The sequence below is a fragment of the Sebastes fasciatus genome, chromosome 11 (assembly GCF_043250625.1).
Source record: "Sebastes fasciatus isolate fSebFas1 chromosome 11, fSebFas1.pri, whole genome shotgun sequence".
Lineage (NCBI taxonomy): Eukaryota > Metazoa > Chordata > Actinopteri > Perciformes > Sebastidae > Sebastes > Sebastes fasciatus.
In genome coordinates this window covers 472967-494801 of record NC_133805.1, presented here as the reverse complement: position 1 = coordinate 494801, position 21835 = coordinate 472967, and the positions used below count along the sequence as shown (strand labels likewise).

At 46.4% G+C, this 21835-nt stretch overlaps 1 protein-coding gene across 1 annotated transcript; it reads right to left on the bottom strand.

Moving 5' to 3' along the window:
* Window positions 1–636: 636 nt before the first annotated feature.
* Window positions 637–21022, bottom strand: ccr9a (chemokine (C-C motif) receptor 9a). Its single transcript, XM_074649785.1, has 3 exons — window positions 20888–21022; window positions 20678–20762; window positions 637–3237 (listed from the first exon to the last, which is right to left on the bottom strand). The coding sequence occupies exons 2-3, from the start codon at window positions 20717–20719 to the stop codon at window positions 2146–2148; spliced, it is 1134 nt and encodes a 377-aa protein (XP_074505886.1). The 5' UTR covers window positions 20720–20762; window positions 20888–21022; the 3' UTR covers window positions 637–2145.
* Between the last annotated feature and the right edge of the window lie 813 nt (window positions 21023–21835).

Sequence of the window (21835 nt, the reverse complement as noted above, 5' to 3'; positions counted from 1 at the left end):
GTTCTGTTATTCTGTCGTTCTGTTGTTCTTTGGTTCTGTCGTTTTATGGTTCTGTCGTTCTGTCGTTCTGTCGTTCTATGGTTCTGTTATTCTGTCGTTCTGTTGTTCTTTGGTTCTGTCGTTCTGTGGTTCTGTCGTTCTATGGTTCTGTCATTCTGTCGTTCTGTTGTTCTGTCGTTCTGTCGTTCCGTCCTTCTGTCGTTCTATGGTTCTGTCGTTCTGTCCTTCTGTCCTTCTATGGTTCTGTCGTTCTGTCGTTCTTTGGTTCTGTTGTTCTGTCGTTCTGTCGTTCTGTTGTTCTGTCCTTCTGTCCTTCTGTCGTTCTGTCCTTCTGTCCTTCTGTCGTTCTATGGTTCTGTCGTTCTGTCGATCTGTCGATCTGTTGTTCTGTTGCTCTGTCGTTCTGTCGTTCTGTCGTTCTGTACTTCTGTCGTTCTGTCGTTCTGTCGATCTGTAGTTCTGTGGTTCTGTGGTTCTGTCGTTCTGTACTTCTGTCGTTCTGTCCTTCTGTCGTTCTGTCGTTCTATGGTTCTGTTGTTCTGTTGTTCTGTCGTTCTGTCGTTCTATGGTTCTGTCGTTCTGTCGTTTTGTGGTTCTGTCGTTCTGTTGTTCTGTTGTTCTGTTTTTCACACAAACTTTGAGACGCTTTACTTCACTTTAATGTTCTTCATTTAACACGTCAAACTCTTCCATTCACTTCAGTCTGAGACACAGAGACATGTTTACATCTGTTAGCATCTGTTAGCATCTGTTAGCATCTGTTTACATCTGTTAGAATCTGTTAGCATCTGTAAGCATCTGTTAGCAGTGCTGTTAACAGTGCTGTTAGCAGTTCTATTAGCATCTGTTAGCATCTGTTAGCAGTGCTGTTAGCATCTGTTAGCATCTGTTAGCATCTGTTAACAGTGCTGTTAGCAGTTCTATTAGCATCTGTTAGCATCTGTTAGCAGTGCTGTTAGCAGTTCTATTAGCATCTGTTAGCATCTGTTAGCATCTGTTAGCAGTGCTGTTAGCATCTGTTAGCATCTGTTAACAGTGCTGTTAACAGTTCTATTAGCATCTGTTAGCAGTGCTGTTAGCATCTGTTAGCATCTGTTAGCATCTGTTAGCATCTGTTAGCAGTGCTGTTAGCATCTGTTAGCATCTGTTAACAGTGCTGTTAGCAGTTCTATTAGCATCTGTTAGCATCTGTTAGCAGTGCTGCTAGCATCTGTTAGCATCTATTAGCATCTGTTAGCATCTGTTAGCATCTGTTAGCATCTGTTAGCAGTGCTGTTCAGTAGCATTATTCTTCACATTTAACAGCCAGCAGATTAATTACGTTAACGTCACGTGCGTTTCCTGTTTCCTGTTCAAACAGGATGAAGCAACACGGTGAACATCTGAGGAAAACAAAGGTCACATGACCCAACGGCCCCCAACAACAGCAGCTACAAATCACATTCAATATACAGACAGTTGGGAAAAGGCCTGGGAAAGTCCTGGAAAAGTCCTGGAAAAGGCCTGGAATAAATCCTGGAAAAGTCCTGAGAAAGTCCTGGAAAGGTCCTGAGAAAGTCCTGGAAAAGTCCTGGAAAAGTCCTGGAAAAGTCCTGAGATAAATCCTGGAAAAGTCCTGAGAAAGTCCTGGAAAGGTCCTGAGAAAGTCCTGGAAAAGTCCTGGAATAAATCCTGGAAAGGTCCTGAGAAGGTCCTGGAAAGATCCTGGAAAGGTCCTGGAAAGGTCCTGGAAGGTCCTGGAAGTCTTATGATGTGGAGATGATACATTCAAGGCCTTAAATATTCAGCTGTCTCATGGTTTGACTGCTGAGAAAATTCACTGACACAAAAATCCCTTAAAATGAACCTTTAATTTCCCCTGAAAACACCCAACATCTGGATGTAGATCAGTGAAAACACCCAACATCTGGACGTAGATCAGTGAAAACACCCAACATCTGGATGTAAATCAGTGAAAACACCCAACATCTGGATGTAAATCAGAGATCCTTCATTTGTCCTTTAATTTCAAAAGCTAATCCCCTTAAAAACACCTTAATTTGAGAAGCCCTTAATGAACACTTTGATTTGAATGAGGGGTCGATGAAGGAGTGATGATGTCATCTGTTGACATCACAGCTGTTGAAGTAACAGTAGTCGGTGTCTCTACAGCGACAGTGCCTGCGAGGTGTCGCTGTCTGACATCATGGAGGCTCTGGTCGAGCTCAGCGGACTCCTGCAGGATTTACTTGGCTGACTCTTATTGGCCGGCTGACGGTGGCAGACACGCAGCAGCTGCAGCACGTCGCGACGGAAACGCTCGCCCACGAAGACGTAGAGGAAGGGGTTGAGGCAGGCGTGCAGGTAGGCCAGACTCTTCAGCACCTGTCCCGTCTTGTTGAATCGCTTCAGTTCCTCGCAGTCCGTCATGGTCATGTTGGAGGCCTGCGCCGCCTCCATCACGAGCACGCCAGTGTAGGGCAGCTGGGACACGACGAATGCCACCACCACGGCCAGGATGACGCGCATGGCCTTGTGCTTCTGGAAGTTGCGGGTCTTGAGCAACTTGGCGACGATGACGCTGTAGCAGAAGGCCATGACGAGGAAGGGCAGGCAGAAGCCCATGCTCACCTGCAGCGACAGCACCAGGATCTTGGCGCGGGTGCCCAGGTGAGCTGGGAACACCATCCTGCAGTACTCAGGTGAGTCCGCCTCGGGGACGGTGGCGAACACAAGTTCGGGCGTGGCGAGCAGCAGGGCCAGCAGCCACACCACCACGCACACCACCCGGCTGCAGCGGCGGCGCTCCACCTGCGAGTTCTGCGCCTTCGTGGTCTGAACGATGACCACGTAGCGGTCGACGCTGATGCAGGTGAGCAGAAACATGCTGCTGAACAGGTTCACCTTGTAGAGGGCGGAGTTCAACTTGCAGAGGGTGGAGCCAAAACTCCAGCAGCCGTGCGACGCCTCGGCCGCCCACAGCGGCAGCGTGACGAGGAAGAGCAGGTCGGCCACCGCCAGGTTCAACAGGTACACGTCCGTCATGGTCTTCAGCCGCCGCCGGAAGTTCAGGTAGATCCACACTACGGCCAGGTTCCCGGCTCCGCCCACCACAGCGATCATCCAGAAGAGCGGCGGCTCGTAGCGACTCCTGAACGCCCGCACCGACGAGAAGTCACACAACAGGTCGTTGTCGTAGTCGTAGTCAGCATCGGTGGTGGGTGAGGGGCTGATGGAGGGGCTGATGGAGGACGGGTCCTGACAGACAGAGATGACACTCCTGAACACACCTAAACACTCCTGAACACTCTTAAACACTCCTGAACACACCTGAACACACCTAAACACTCCTGAACACACCTGAACACTCCTAAACACTCCTGAACACTCTTGAACACACCTAAACACACCTAAACACACCTAAACACACCTGAACACACCTGAACACTCCTGAACACTCCTGAACACACCTGAACACTCCTGAACACACCTAAACACACCTAAACACTCCTGAACACTCTTGAACACACCTGAACACACCTAAACACACCTGAACACTCCTGAACACACCTGAACACTTCTGAACACTCCTGAACACACCTGAACACACCTAACCACACCTGAACACTCCTGAACACACCTAAACACTCCAGAACACTCCTGAACACTCTTAAACACTCATGAACACACCTGAACACTCCTGAACACTGTTGAACACTCCTGAACACACCTGAACACTCCTAAACACACCTGAACACACCTGAACACTCCTAAACACACCTGAACAGTCCCAAACACTCCTGAACACTCCTAAACACACCTAAACACACCTAAACACTCCTGACACACCTAAACACTCCTGAACACTCTTGAACACACCTGAACACTCCTAAACACTCCTGAACACTCTTGAACACACCTGAACACACCTGAACAGTCCTAAACACACCTGAACACTCCTGAACACTCCTGAACACACCTGAACAGTCCTAAACACTCCTGAACACACCTGAACACACCTAAACACTCCTGAACACACCTAAACACTCCTGAACAGTCCTAAACACTCCTGAACACACCTAAACTCTCCTGAACACTCTTGAACACACCTGAACACACCTGAACAGTCCTAAACACTCCTGAACACACCTGAACACACCTAAACACTCCTGAACACACCTAAACACTCCTGAACAGTCCTAAACACTCCTGAACACACCTGAACACACCTGAACACACCTAAACTCTCCTGAACACACCTGAACACACCTAAACACTCCTGAACACTCTTGAACACACCTGAACACACCTGAACAGTCCTAAACACTCCTGAACACACCTGAACACACCTAAACACTCCTGAACAGTCCTAAACACTCCTGAACACACCTGAACACACCTAAACTCTCCTGAACACACCTGAACACATCTAAACACTCCTGAACACACCTGAACACACCTGAACACACCTAAACACTCCTGAACAGTCCTAAACACTCCTGAACACACCTGAACACTCCTAAACACTCCTGAACACACCTGAACACACCTAAACAGTCCTAAACACTCCTGAACACACCTAAACACTCCTGAACACACCTGAACAGTCCTAAACACTCCTGAACACTCCTGAACACACCTGAACACTCTTGAACACACCTGAACACACCTGAACTTTCCTAAACACTCCTGAACACACCTGAACACACCTGAACAGTCCTAAACACTCCTGAACACACCTAAACACTCTTGAACACACCTGAACACACCTGAACAGTCCTAAACACTCCTGAACACTCCTGAACACACCTGAACACACCTAAACACCTGAACACACCTGAACACACCTAAACACACCTAAACACACCTGAACACACCTGAACACTCCTGAACACTCCTGAACACACCTGAACACACCTGAACACTCCTGAACACACCTGAACACACCTAACCACACCTGAACACACCTGAACACTCCTGAACACACCTAAACACTCCAGAACACTCCTGAACACTCTTAAACACTCATGAACACACCTGAACACTCCTGAACACTGTTGAACACTCCTGAACACACCTGAACACTCCTAAACACACCTGAACACACCTGAACACTCCTAAACACACCTGAACAGTCCCAAACACTCCTGAACACACCTAAACACTCCTGAACAGTCCTAAACACTCCTGAACACACCTGAACACACCTGAACACACCTAAACTCTCCTGAACACACCTGAACACACCTAAACACTCCTGAACACTCTTGAACACACCTGAACACACCTGAACAGTCCTAAACACTCCTGAACACACCTGAACACACCTAAACACTCCTGAACAGTCCTAAACACTCCTGAACACACCTGAACACACCTAAACTCTCCTGAACACACCTGAACACATCTAAACACTCCTGAACACACCTGAACACACCTGAACACACCTAAACACTCCTGAACAGTCCTAAACACTCCTGAACACACCTGAACACTCCTAAACACTCCTGAACACACCTGAACACACCTAAACAGTCCTAAACACTCCTGAACACACCTAAACACTCCTGAACACACCTGAACAGTCCTAAACACTCCTGAACACTCCTGAACACACCTGAACACTCTTGAACACACCTGAACACACCTGAACTTTCCTAAACACTCCTGAACACACCTGAACACACCTGAACAGTCCTAAACACTCCTGAACACACCTAAACACTCTTGAACACACCTGAACACACCTGAACAGTCCTAAACACTCCTGAACACTCCTGAACACACCTGAACACACCTAAACACACCTGAACACACCTGAACACACCTAAACACACCTAAACACACCTGAACACACCTGAACACTCCTGAACACTCCTGAACACACCTGAACACACCTGAACACTCCTGAACACACCTGAACACACCTAACCACACCTGAACACACCTGAACACTCCTGAACACACCTAAACACTCCAGAACACTCCTGAACACTCTTAAACACTCATGAACACACCTGAACACTCCTGAACACTGTTGAACACTCCTGAACACACCTGAACACTCCTAAACACACCTGAACAGTCCCAAACACTCCTGAACACTCCTAAACACACCTAAACACTCCTAAACACACCTGAACACACCTGACACACCTAAACACTCCTGAACACTCTTGAACACACCTGAACACTCCTAAACACACCTGAACACTCCTGAACACACCTAAACACACCTGAACACACCTGAACACTCCTGAACACACCTGAACACTCCTAAACACACCTGAACACTCCTAAACACAGCTGAACACACCTGAACACTCCTAAACAAACCTGAACACACCTGAACACACCTGAACACTCCTAAACACTCCTGAACACACCTGAACACACCTGAACAGTCCTAAACACTCCTGAACACACCTGAACAAACCTGAACACTCCTGAACACACCTGAACAGTCCTAAACACTCCTGAACACACCTAAACACTCATGAACACACCTGAGCACTCCTGAACACACCTAAACACTCCTGAACACTCTTGAACACACCTGAACACTCCTAAACACACCTGAACACTCCTGAACACTCCTGAACACACCTAAACACTCCTGAACACTCCTGAACACACCTGAACACACCTAAACACAACTTAACACACCTGAACACTCCTGAACACTCCTGAACACACCTGAACACACCTAAACACACCTGAACACACCTAAACACTCCTGAACACTCCTGAACACACCTGAACACTCCTGAACACACCTGAACACACCTGAACACTCCTAAACACTCCTAAACACTGTTAAACACTCCTGAACACTTCTAAACACACCTGAACACTCCTAAACACACCTGAACACACCTAAACACTCCTAAACACACCTGAACACACCTGAACACTCCTGAACACTCCTAAACACACCTGAACACTCCTGAACACACCTGAACACTCCTGAACACTCCTGAACACACCTGAACACACCTAAACACACCTGAACACTCCTGAACACTCCTAAACACTGTTGAACACTGTTAAACACTCCTGAACACACCTGAACACTTCTAAACACACCTGAACACTCCTAAACACACCTGAACACACCTGAACACTCCTGAACACACCTGAGCACTCCTGAACACACCTAAACACTCCTGAACACTCTTGAACACACCTGAACACACCTGAACACTCCTAAACACACCTGAACACACCTGAACACTCCTGAACACACCTGAGCACTCCTGAACACACCTAAACACTCCTGAACACTCTTGAACACACCTGAACACACCTGAACACTCCTAAACACACCTGAACACTCCTGAACACTCCTGAACACACCTAAACACACCTGAACACTCCTGAACACTCCTGAACACTCCTAAACACTGTTGAACACTCCTAAACACACCTGAACACTCCTAAACACACCTAAACATTCCTAAACACTCCTGAACACTCCTGTACACTCCTAAACACTCCTGAACACACCTGAACACTGTTGAACACTCCTGAACACTCCTAAACACACCTGAACACTCCTGTACACTGTTGAACACTCCTAAACACTCCTAAACACTCCTGAACACACCTGAACACACCTGAACACTGTTGAACACACCTGAACACTCCTAAACACTCCTAAACACTCCTGAACACTCCTGTACACTCCTGAACACTGTTGAACACACCTGAACACTCCTAAACACTCCTGAACACTCCTGAACACACCTGAACACTGTTGAACACACCTGAACACTCCTAAACACACCTGAACACTGTTGAACACTCCTGAACACTCCTGTACACTGTTGAACACACCTGAACACTCCTAAACACTCCTAAACACTCCTGAACACACCTGAACACTCCTGTACACTGTTGAACACTCCTAAACACTCCTAAACACTCCTAAACACTCCTGAACACACCTGAACACTGTTGAACACTCCTGAACACTCCTAAACACTCCTAAACACTCCTGAACACTCCTGTACACTGTTGAACACTCCTGAACACATCTGAACACTGTTGAACACACCTAAACACTCCTAAACACTCCTGAACACACCTGAACACTGTTGAACACACCTAAACACACCTGAACACTCCTGAACACTCCTGAACACACCTAAACACACCTAAACACACCTGAACACTCCTAAACACACCTGAACACACTTAAACACTCCTAAACACACCTGAACACACCTGAACACTCCTGAACACTCCTAAACACACCTGAACACTCCTGAACACACCTGAACACTCCTGAACCCTCCTGAACACTCCTAAACACACCTGAACACACCTAAACACTCCTGAACACTCCTGAACACTCCTAAACACTGTTGAACACTGTTAAACACTCCTGAACACACCTGAACTCACCTGAACACTCCTGAACACTCCTGAACACACCTGAATACACCTAAACACACCTGAACACACCTAAACACTCCTGAACACTCCTGAACACTCCTAAACACTGTTGAACACTGTTAAACACTCCTGAACACACCTGAACACTTCTAAACACACCTGAACACTCCTAAACACACCTGAACACACCTGAGCACTCCTGAACACACCTAAACACTCCTGAACACTCTTGAACACACCTGAACACACCTGAACACTCCTAAACACACCTGAACACTCCTGAACACTCCTGAACACACCTAAACACACCTGAACACTCCTGAACACACCTGAACACACCTGAACACTCCTGAACACTCCTAAACACTGTTGAACACTCCTAAACACACCTGAACACACCTGAACACTCCTAAACACACCTAAACATTCCTAAACACTCCTGAACACTCCTGTACACTCCTAAACACTCCTGAACACACCTGAACATTGTTGAACACTCCTGAACACTGTTGAACACTCCTGAACACTGTTGAACACTCCTAAACACTCCTAAACACTCCTGAACACACCTGAACACACCTGAACACTGTTGAACACACCTGAACACTCCTAAACACTCCTAAACACTCCTGAACACTCCTGTACACTCCTGAACACACCTGAACACTGTTGAACACACCTGAACACTCCTAAACACTCCTAAACACTCCTGAACACTCCTGAACACTGTTGAACACTCCTAAACACACCTGAACACTGTTGAACACTCCTGAACACTCCTGTACACTGTTGAACACTCCTAAACACTCCTAAACACTCCTAAACACTCCTGAACACTCCTGTACACTCCTGAACACACCTGAACACTGTTGAACACACCTGAACACTCCTAAACACTCCTAAACACTCCTGAACACTCCTGAACACTGTTGAACACTCCTAAACACACCTGAACACTGTTGAACACTCCTGAACACTCCTGTACACTGTTGAACACTCCTGAACACTCCTAAACACTCCTGAACACACCTGAACACACCTGAACAGTCCTAAACACTCCTGAACACACCTAAACACTCTTGAACACACCTGAACACACCTGAACAGTCCTAAACACTCCTGAACACTCCTGAACACACCTGAACACACCTAAACACACCTGAACACACCTGAACACACCTAAACACACCTAAACACACCTGAACACACCTGAACACTCCTGAACACTCCTGAACACACCTGAACACTCCTGAACACACCTAAACACACCTAAACACTCCTGAACACTCTTGAACACACCTGAACACACCTAAACACACCTGAACACTCCTGAACACACCTGAACACTTCTGAACACTCCTGAACACACCTGAACACACCTAACCACACCTGAACACACCTGAACACTCCAGAACACACCTAAACACTCCAGAACACTCCTGAACACTCTTAAACACTCATGAACACACCTGAACACTCCTGAACACACCTGAACACTCCTAAACACACCTGAACACACCTGAACACTCCTAAACACACCTGAACAGTCCCAAACACTCCTGAACACTCCTAAACACACCTAAACACTCCTAAACACACCTGAACACACCTGACACACCTAAACACTCCTGAACACTCTTGAACACACCTGAACACTCCTAAACACACCTGAACACTCCTGAACACACCTAAACACACCTGAACACACCTGAACACTCCTGAACACACCTGAACACTCCTAAACACACCTGAACACTCCTAAACACAGCTGAACACACCTGAACACTCCTAAACAAACCTGAACACACCTGAACACACCTGAACACTCCTAAACACTCCTGAACACACCTGAACACACCTGAACAGTCCTAAACACTCCTGAACACACCTGAACAAACCTGAACACTCCTGAACACACCTGAACAGTCCTAAACACTCCTGAACACACCTAAACACTCATGAACACACCTGAGCACTCCTGAACACACCTAAACACTCCTGAACACTCTTGAACACACCTGAACACTCCTAAACACACCTGAACACTCCTGAACACTCCTGAACACACCTAAACACTCCTGAACACTCCTGAACACACCTGAACACACCTAAACACAACTGAACACACCTGAACACTCCTGAACACTCCTGAACACACCTGAACACACCTAAACACACCTGAACACACCTAAACACTCCTGAACACTCCTGAACACACCTGAACACTCCTGAACACACCTGAACACTCCTAAACACTCCTAAACACTGTTAAACACTCCTGAACACTTCTAAACACCTGAACACTCCTAAACACACCTGAACACACCTAAACACTCCTAAACACACCTGAACACACCTGAACACTCCTGAACACTCCTAAACACACCTGAACACTCCTGAACACACCTGAACACTCCTGAACACTCCTGAACACACCTGAACACACCTAAACACACCTGAACACTCCTGAACACTCCTAAACACTGTTGAACACTGTTAAACACTCCTGAACACACCTGAACACTTCTAAACACACCTGAACACTCCTAAACACACCTGAACACACCTGAACACTCCTGAACACACCTGAGCACTCCTGAACACACCTAAACACTCCTGAACACTCTTGAACACACCTGAACACACCTGAACACTCCTAAACACACCTGAACACACCTGAACACTCCTGAACACACCTGAGAACTCCTGAACACACCTAAACACTCCTGAACACTCTTGAACACACCTGAACACTCCTAAACACACCTGAACACTCCTGAACACTCCTGAACACACCTAAACACACCTGAACACTCCTGAACACTCCTGAACACTCCTAAACACTGTTGAACACTCCTAAACACACCTGAACACTCCTAAACACACCTAAACATTCCTAAACACTCCTGAACACTCCTGTACACTCCTAAACACTCCTGAACACACCTGAACACTGTTGAACACTCCTGAACACTCCTAAACACACCTGAACACTCCTGTACACTGTTGAACACTCCTAAACACTCCTAAACACTCCTGAACACACCTGAACACACCTGAACACTGTTGAACACACCTGAACACTCCTAAACACTCCTAAACACTCCTGAACACTCCTGTACACTCCTGAACACTGTTGAACACACCTGAACACTCCTAAACACTCCTAAACACTCCTGAACACTCCTGAACACACCTGAACACTGTTGAACACACCTGAACACTCCTAAACACACCTGAACACTGTTGAACACTCCTGAACACTCCTGTACACTGTTGAACACACCTGAAGACTCCTAAACACTCCTAAACACTCCTGAACACACCTGAACACACCTGAACACTGTTGAACACACCTGAACACTCCTAAACACTCCTAAACACTCCTAAACACTCCTGAACACACCTGAACACTGTTGAACACTCCTGAACACTCCTAAACACTCCTAAACACTCCTGAACACTCCTGTACACTGTTGAACACTCCTGAACACACCTGAACACTGTTGAACACACCTAAACACTCCTAAACACTCCTGAACACACCTGAACACTGTTGAACACACCTAAACACACCTGAACACTCCTGAACACTCCTGAACACACCTAAACACACCTAAACACACCTGAACACTCCTAAACACACCTGAACACACTTAAACACTCCTAAACACACCTGAACACACCTGAACACTCCTGAACACTCCTAAACACACCTGAACACTCCTGAACACACCTGAACACTCCTGAACCCTCCTGAACACTCCTAAACACACCTGAACACACCTAAACACTCCTGAACACTCCTGAACACTCCTAAACACTGTTGAACACTGTTAAACACTCCTGAACACACCTGAACTCACCTGAACACTCCTGAACACTCCTGAACACACCTGAATACACCTAAACACACCTGAACACACCTAAACACTCCTGAACACTCCTAAACACTGTTGAACACTGTTAAACACTCCTGAACACACCTGAACACTTCTAAACACACCTGAACACTCCTAAACACACCTGAACACACCTGAGCACTCCTGAACACACCTAAACACTCCTGAACACTCTTGAACACACCTGAACACACCTGAACACTCCTAAACACACCTGAACACTCCTGAACACTCCTGAACACACCTGAACACACCTGAACACTCCTGAACACTCCTAAACACTGTTGAACACTCCTAAACACACCTGAACACACCTGAACACTCCTAAACACACCTAAACATTCCTAAACACTCCTGAACACTCCTGTACACTCCTAAACACTCCTGAACACACCTGAACATTGTTGAACACTCCTGAACACTGTTGAACACTCCTAAACACTCCTAAACACTCCTGAACACACCTGAACACACCTGAACACTGTTGAACACACCTGAACACTCCTAAACACTCCTAAACACTCCTGAACACTCCTGTACACTCCTGAACACACCTGAACACTGTTGAACACACCTGAACACTCCTAAACACTCCTAAACACTCCTGAACACTCCTGAACACTGTTGAACACTCCTAAACACACCTGAACACTGTTGAACACTCCTGAACACTCCTAAACACTCCTAAACACTCCTAAACACTCCTGAACACTCCTGTACACTGTTGAACACTCCTGAACACTCCTAAACACTCCTGAACACACCTGAACACACCTGAACAGTCCTAAACACTCCTGAACACACCTAAACACTCTTGAACACACCTGAACACACCTGAACAGTCCTAAACACTCCTGAACACTCCTGAACACACCTGAACACACCTAAACACACCTGAACACACCTGAACACACCTAAACACACCTAAACACACCTGAACACACCTGAACACACCTAAACACACCTGAACACACCTGAACACACCTAAACACACCTAAACACTTCTGAACACTCCTGAACACACCTGAACACACCTAACCACACCTGAACACACCTGAACACTCCTGAACACACCTAAACACTCCAGAACACTCCTGAACACTCTTAAACACTCATGAACACACCTGAACACTCCTGAACACTGTTGAACACTCCTGAACACACCTGAACACTCCTAAACACACCTGAACACACCTGAACACTCCTAAACACACCTGAACAGTCCCAAACACTCCTGAACACTCCTAAACACACCTAAACACTCCTAAACACACCTGAACACACCTGACACACCTAAACACTCCGGAACACTCTTGAACACACCTGAACACTCCTAAACACACCTGAACACTCCTGAACACACCTAAACACACCTGAACACACCTGAACACTCCTGAACACACCTGAACACTCCTAAACACACCTGAACACTCCTAAACACAGCTGAACACACCTGAACACTCCTAAACAAACCTGAACACACCTGAACACACCTGAACACTCCTAAACACTCCTGAACACACCTGAACACACCTGAACAGTCCTAAACACTCCTGAACACACCTGAACAAACCTGAACACTCCTGAACACACCTGAACAGTCCTAAACACTCCTGAACACACCTAAACACTCATGAACACACCTGAGCACTCCTGAACACACCTAAACACTCCTGAACACTCTTGAACACACCTGAACACTCCTAAACACACCTGAACACTCCTGAACACTCCTGAACACACCTAAACACTCCTGAACACTCCTGAACACACCTGAACACACCTAAACACAACTGAACACACCTGAACACTCCTGAACACTCCTGAACACACCTGAACACACCTAAACACACCTGAACACACCTAAACACTCCTGAACACTCCTGAACACACCTGAACACTCCTGAACACACCTGAACACTCCTAAACACTCCTAAACACTGTTAAACACTCCTGAACACTTCTAAACACACCTGAACACTCCTAAACACACCTGAACACACCTAAACACTCTTAAACACACCTGAACACACCTGAACACTCCTGAACACTCCTAAACACACCTGAACACTCCTGAACACACCTGAACACTCCTGAACACTCCTGAACACACCTGAACACACCTAAACACACCTGAACACTCCTGAACACTCCTGAACACACCTGAACACACCTAAACACACCTGAACACACCTAAACACTCCTAAACACACCTGAACACACCTGAACACTCCTGAACACTCCTAAACACACCTGAACACTCCTGAACACACCTGAACACTCCTGAACACTCCTGAACACACCTGAACACACCTAAACACACCTGAACACTCCTGAACACTCCTAAACACTGTTGAACACTGTTAAACACTCCTGAACACACCTGAACACTTCTAAACACACCTGAACACTCCTAAACACACCTGAACACACCTGAACACTCCTGAACACACCTGAGCACTCCTGAACACACCTAAACACTCCTGAACACTCTTGAACACACCTGAACACACCTGAACACTCCTAAACACACCTGAACACACCTGAACACTCCTGAACACACCTGAGCACTCCTGAACACACCTAAACACTCCTGAACACTCTTGAACACACCTGAACACACCTGAACACTCCTAAACACACCTGAACACTCCTGAACACTCCTGAACACACCTAAACACACCTGAACACTCCTGAACACTCCTGAACACTCCTAAACACTGTTGAACACTCCTAAACACACCTGAACACTCCTAAACACACCTAAACATTCCTAAACACTCCTGAACACTCCTGTACACTCCTAAACACTCCTGAACACACCTGAACACTGTTGAACACTCCTGAACACTCCTAAACACACCTGAACACTCCTGTACACTGTTGAACACTCCTAAACACTCCTAAACACTCCTGAACACACCTGAACACACCTGAACACTGTTGAACACACCTGAACACTCCTAAACACTCCTAAACACTCCTGAACACTCCTGTACACTCCTGAACACTGTTGAACACACCTGAACACTCCTAAACACTCCTAAACACTCCTGAACACTCCTGAACACACCTGAACACTGTTGAACACACCTGAACACTCCTAAACACACCTGAACACTGTTGAACACTCCTGAACACTCCTGTACACTGTTGAACACACCTGAACACTCCTAAACACTCCTAAACACTCCTGAACACACCTGAACACACCTGAACACTGTTGAACACTCCTGTACACTGTTGAACACACCTGAACACTCCTAAACACTCCTAAACACTCCTGAACACACCTGAACACACCTGAACACTGTTGAACACACCTGAACACTCCTAAACACTCCTGAACACTCCTGTACACTGTTGAACACTCCTGAACACACCTGAACACTGTTGAACACACCTAAACACTCCTAAACACTCCTGAACACACCTGAACACTGTTGAACACACCTAAACACACCTGAACACTCCTGAACACTCCTGAACACACCTAAACACACCTAAACACACCTGAACACTCCTAAACACACCTGAACACACTTAAACACTCCTAAACACACCTGAACACACCTGAACACTCCTGAACACTCCTAAACACACCTGAACACTCCTGAACACACCTGAACACTCCTGAACCCTCCTGAACACTCCTAAACACACCTGAACACACCTAAACACTCCTGAACACTCCTGAACACTCCTAAACACTGTTGAACACTGTTAAACACTCCTGAACACACCTGAACTCACCTGAACACACCTGAACACACCTAAACACTCCTGAACACTCCTGAACACTCCTAAACACTGTTGAACACTGTTAAACACTCCTGAACACACCTGAACACTTCTAAACACACCTGAACACTCCTAAACACACCTGAACACACCTGAGCACTCCTGAACACACCTAAACACTCCTGAACACTCTTGAACACACCTGAACACACCTGAACACTCCTAAACACACCTGAACACTCCTGAACACTCCTGAACACACCTAAACACACCTGAACACTCCTGAACACACCTGAACACACCTGAACACTCCTGAACACTCCTAAACACTGTTGAACACTCCTAAACACACCTGAACACACCTGAACACTCCTAAACACACCTAAACATTCCTAAACACTCCTGAACACTCCTGTACACTCCTAAACACTCCTGAACACACCTGAACATTGTTGAACACTCCTGAACACTGTTGAACACTCCTGAACACTGTTGAACACTCCTAAACACTCCTAAACACTCCTGAACACACCTGAACACACCTGAACACTGTTGAACACACCTGAACACTCCTAAACACTCCTAAACACTCCTGAACACTCCTGTACACTCCTGAACACACCTGAACACTGTTGAACACACCTGAACACTCCTAAACACTCCTAAACACTCCTGAACACTCCTGAACACTGTTGAACACTCCTAAACACACCTGAACACTGTTGAACACTCCTGAACACTCCTGTACACTGTTGAACACTCCTAAACACTCCTAAACACTCCTAAACACTCCTGAACACTCCTGTACACTGTTGAACACTCCTGAACACTCCTGAACACACCTGAACACTCCTAAACACTCCTAAACACTCCTGAACACACCTGAACACTGTTGAACACACCTGAACACTCCTAAACACTCCTAAACACTCCTGAACACACCTGAACACTGTTGAACACTCCTGAACACTCCTAAACACTCCTAAACACTCCTGAACACTCCTGTACACTGTTGAACACTCCTGAACACTCCTGAACACTCCTGTACACTGTTGAACACTCCTAAACACTCCTAAACACTCCTGAACACTCCTGTACACTGTTGAACACTCCTGAACACTCCTGAACACACCTGAACACTCCTAAACACTCCTAAACACTCCTGAACACACCTGAACACACCTGAACACTGTTGAACACACCTGAACACTCCTAAACACTCCTAAACACTCCTGAACACTCCTGTACACTGTTGAACACTCCTAAACACACCTGAACACTCCTGTACACTGTTGAACACTCCTGAACACACCTGAACACTGTTGAACACTCCTAAACACTCCTAAACACTCCTGAACACACCTGAACACTGTTGAACACACCTAAACACACCTGAACACTCCTGAACACTCCTGAACACACCTAAACACACCTAAACACACCTGAACACTCCTGAACACACCTGAACACTCCTAAACACTCCTAAACACTCCTGAACACACCTGAACACACCTGAACACTGTTGAACACTCCTAAACACTCCTAAACACTCCTGAACACACCTGAACACTGTTGAACACACCTAAACACACCTGAACACTCCTGAACACTCCTGAACACACCTAAACACACCTAAACACACCTAAACACACCTAAACACACCTGAACACTCCTGAACACACCTGAACACACCTAAACACACCTAAACACTCCTAAACCCTCCTGAACACTCCTGTACACTGTTGAACACTCCTGAACACTCCTAAACACTCCTAAACACTCCTGAACACACCTGAACACTGTTGAACACACCTAAACACACCTGAACACTCCTGAACACTCCTGAACACACCTGAACACACCTAAACACACCTAAACACACCTGAACACTCCTGAACACACCTGAACACACCTAAACACACCTAAACACACCTAAACACTCCTAAACACTCCTGAACACTCCTGTACACTGTTGAACACTCCTGAACACACCTGAACACTGTTGAACACTCCTGAACACACCTGAACACTCCTGTACACTGTTGAACACTCCTGTACACTGTTGAACACACCTGAACACTCCTGAACACACCTGAACACACCTAAACACACCTAAACACACCTGAACACTCCTAAACACACCTGAACACACCTAAACACTCCTGAACACTCCTGAACACTCCTAAACACTGTTGAACACTGTTAAACACTCCTGAACACACCTGAACTCACCTGAACACTCCTGAACACTCCTGAACACACCTGAATACACCTAAACACACCTGAACACACCTAAACACTCCTGAACACTCCTGAACACTCCTAAACACTGTTGAACACTGTTAAACACTCCTGAACACACCTGAACACTTCTAAACACACCTGAACACTCCTAAACACACCTGAACACACCTGAACACTCCTGAACACTCCTGAACACACCTAAACACACCTGAACACTCCTGAACACACCTGAACACACCTGAACACTCTTGAACACTCCTAAACACTGTTGAACACTCCTAAACACACCTGAACACACCTGAACACTCCTAAACACACCTAAACATTCCTAAACACTCCTGAACACTCCTGTACACTCCTAAACACTCCTGAACACACCTGAACATTGTTGAACACTCCTGAACACTGTTGAACACTCCTGAACACTGTTGAACACTCCTAAACACTCCTAAACACTCCTGAACACACCTGAACACACCTGAACACTGTTGAACACACCTGAACACTCCTAAACACTCCTAAACACTCCTGAACACTCCTGTACACTCCTGAACACACCTGAACACTGTTGAACACACCTGAACACTCCTAAACACTCCTAAACACTCCTGAACACTCCTGAACACTGTTGAACACTCCTAAACACACCTGAACACTGTTGAACACTCCTGAACACTCCTAAACACTCCTAAACACTCCTGAACACTCCTGTACACTGTTGAACACTCCTGAACACTCCTGAACACACCTGAACACTCCTAAACACTCCTAAACACTCCTGAACACACCTGAACACTGTTGAACACACCTGAACACTCCTAAACACTCCTAAACACTCCTGAACACACCTGAACACTGTTGAACACTCCTGAACACTCCTAAACACTCCTAAACACTCCTGAACACTCCTGTACACTGTTGAACACTCCTGAACACTCCTGAACACTCCTGTACACTGTTGAACACTCCTAAACACTCCTAAACACTCCTAAACACTCCTAAACACTCCTGAACACTCCTGTACACTGTTGAACACTCCTGAACACTCCTGAACACACCTGAACACTCCTAAACACTCCTAAACACTCCTGAACACACCTGAACACACCTGAACACTGTTGAACACACCTGAACACTCCTAAACACTCCTAAACACTCCTGAACACTCCTGTACACTGTTGAACACTCCTAAACACACCTGAACACTCCTGTACACTGTTGAACACTCCTGAACACACCTGAACACTGTTGAACACTCCTAAACACTCCTAAACACTCCTGAACACACCTGAACACTGTTGAACACACCTAAACACACCTGAACACTCCTGAACACTCCTGAACACACCTAAACACACCTAAACACACCTGAACACTCCTGAACACACCTGAACACTCCTAAACACTCCTAAACACTCCTGAACACACCTGAACACACCTGAACACTGTTGAACACACCTGAACACTCCTAAACACTCCTAAACACTCCTGAACACTCCTGTACACTGTTGAACACTCCTGAACACACCTGAACACTGTTGAACACTCCTAAACACTCCTAAACACTCCTGAACACACCTGAACACTGTTGAACACACCTAAACACACCTGAACACTCCTGAACACTCCTGAACACACCTAAACACACCTAAACACTCCTAAACACTCCTGAACACTCCTGTACACTGTTGAACACTCCTGAACACACCTAAACACTCCTAAACACACCTGAACACTCCTGTACACTGTTGAACACTCCTGAACACACCTAAACACACCTAAACACACCTGAACACTCCTGAACACACCTGAACACACCTAAACACACCTAAACACTCCTAAACACTCCTGAACACTCCTGTACACTGTTGAACACTCCTGAACACTCCTAAACACTCCTAAACACTCCTGAACACACCTGAACACTGTTGAACACACCTAAACACACCTGAACACTCCTGAACACTCCTGAACACACCTGAACACACCTAAACACACCTGAACACTCCTGAACACACCTGAACACACCTAAACACACCTAAACACACCTAAACACTCCTAAACACTCCTGAACACTCCTGTACACTGTTGAACACTCCTGAACACACCTGAACACTGTTGAACACTCCTGAACACACCTGAACACTCCTGTACACTGTTGAACACTCCTGTACACTGTTGAACACACCTGAACACTCCTGAACACACCTGAACACACCTAAACACACCTAAACACACCTGAACACACCTAAACACACCTGAACACTCCTGAACACACCTGAACACACCTAAACACACCTGAACACTCCTAAACACTCCTGAACACTGTTGAACACTCCTGAACACACCTGAACACACCTGAACACTCCTGAACACAACTGAGGGGGGGCGGGGGGTGGGGGGGTGTTTGTTACCTCGGTGGTGAACACCGTCATGATGTCATCCATGGAGGTCATGTGATCAGATTCTTTGTTTATGGCGATGAGGTCATTCAGTGACCTTTACAAGAAACAGAAAGACAAACCAGTCATGAGCCCATTAAATGTACATAAAATAAATACTAAGTACAAATGTACATAAAACAGACAGACAAACGGCAGAGAAAAGTAAAGGTGTGGACTCACAGTCAGCGTCTCTTCGTCTCGTTGTCTCTGCAGCGTCTCGTTGTCTCTGCAACGTCCCGTTGTCTCTGCAGCGTCTCTTTGTCTCGTTGTCTCTGCAGCGTCTCGTTGTCTCTGCAACGTCCCGTTGTCTCTGCAGCGTCTCTTCGTCTCGTTGTCTCTGCAGCGTCTCTTCGTCTCGTTGTCTCTGCAACGTCCCGTTGTCTCTGCAGCGTCTCTTCGTCTCGTTGTCTCTGCAACGTCCCGTTGTCTCTGCAGCGTCTCTTCGTCTCGTTGTCTCTGTAGCGTCTCTTCGTCTCGTTGTCTCTGCAACGTCCCGTTGTCTCTGCAGCGTCTCTTCGTCTCGTTGTCTCTGCAACGTCCCGTTGTCTCTGCAGCGTCTCTTCGTCTCGTTGTCTCTGCAGCGTCCCGTTGTCTCTGCAACGTCCCGTTGTCTCTGCAGCGTCTCTTCGTCTCGTTGTCTCTGTAGCGTCTCTTCGTCTCGTTGTCTCTGCAACGTCCCGTTGTCTCTGCAGCGTCTCTTCGTCTCGTTGTCTCTGTAGCGTCTCTTCGTCTCGTTGTCTCTGTAGCGTCTCTTCGTCCCGTTGTCTCTGCAGCGTCTCCTCGTCTCTGCAGCGTCTCGTGGTCTGGAGTGTTTTTGACTCAGTCTGTTAGACCACAGAGTGACGTTCAGAGAGACGAGTCAAAGCAGAAGTTCAGAGGAGGAGAAGCTGACTGAGTCATTAACCCTTAATCATCCCTTAACATCTTAATAACATCTTAACATAACCCAGATCCTTCATTTGTCCTTTAATTTGAAAAGCTAACCCCCTTAAAAACACTTTAATTTGAAAAGAACACATGAGGTAGATTTTAAGGGCTTCATGACGTGAACACAAGAATGATGAGTTTAAGGTGTTTTTAAGGTTCAGCAGTACTAGTACTAGTAGTACTAGCAGTAGTAGTAGTAGT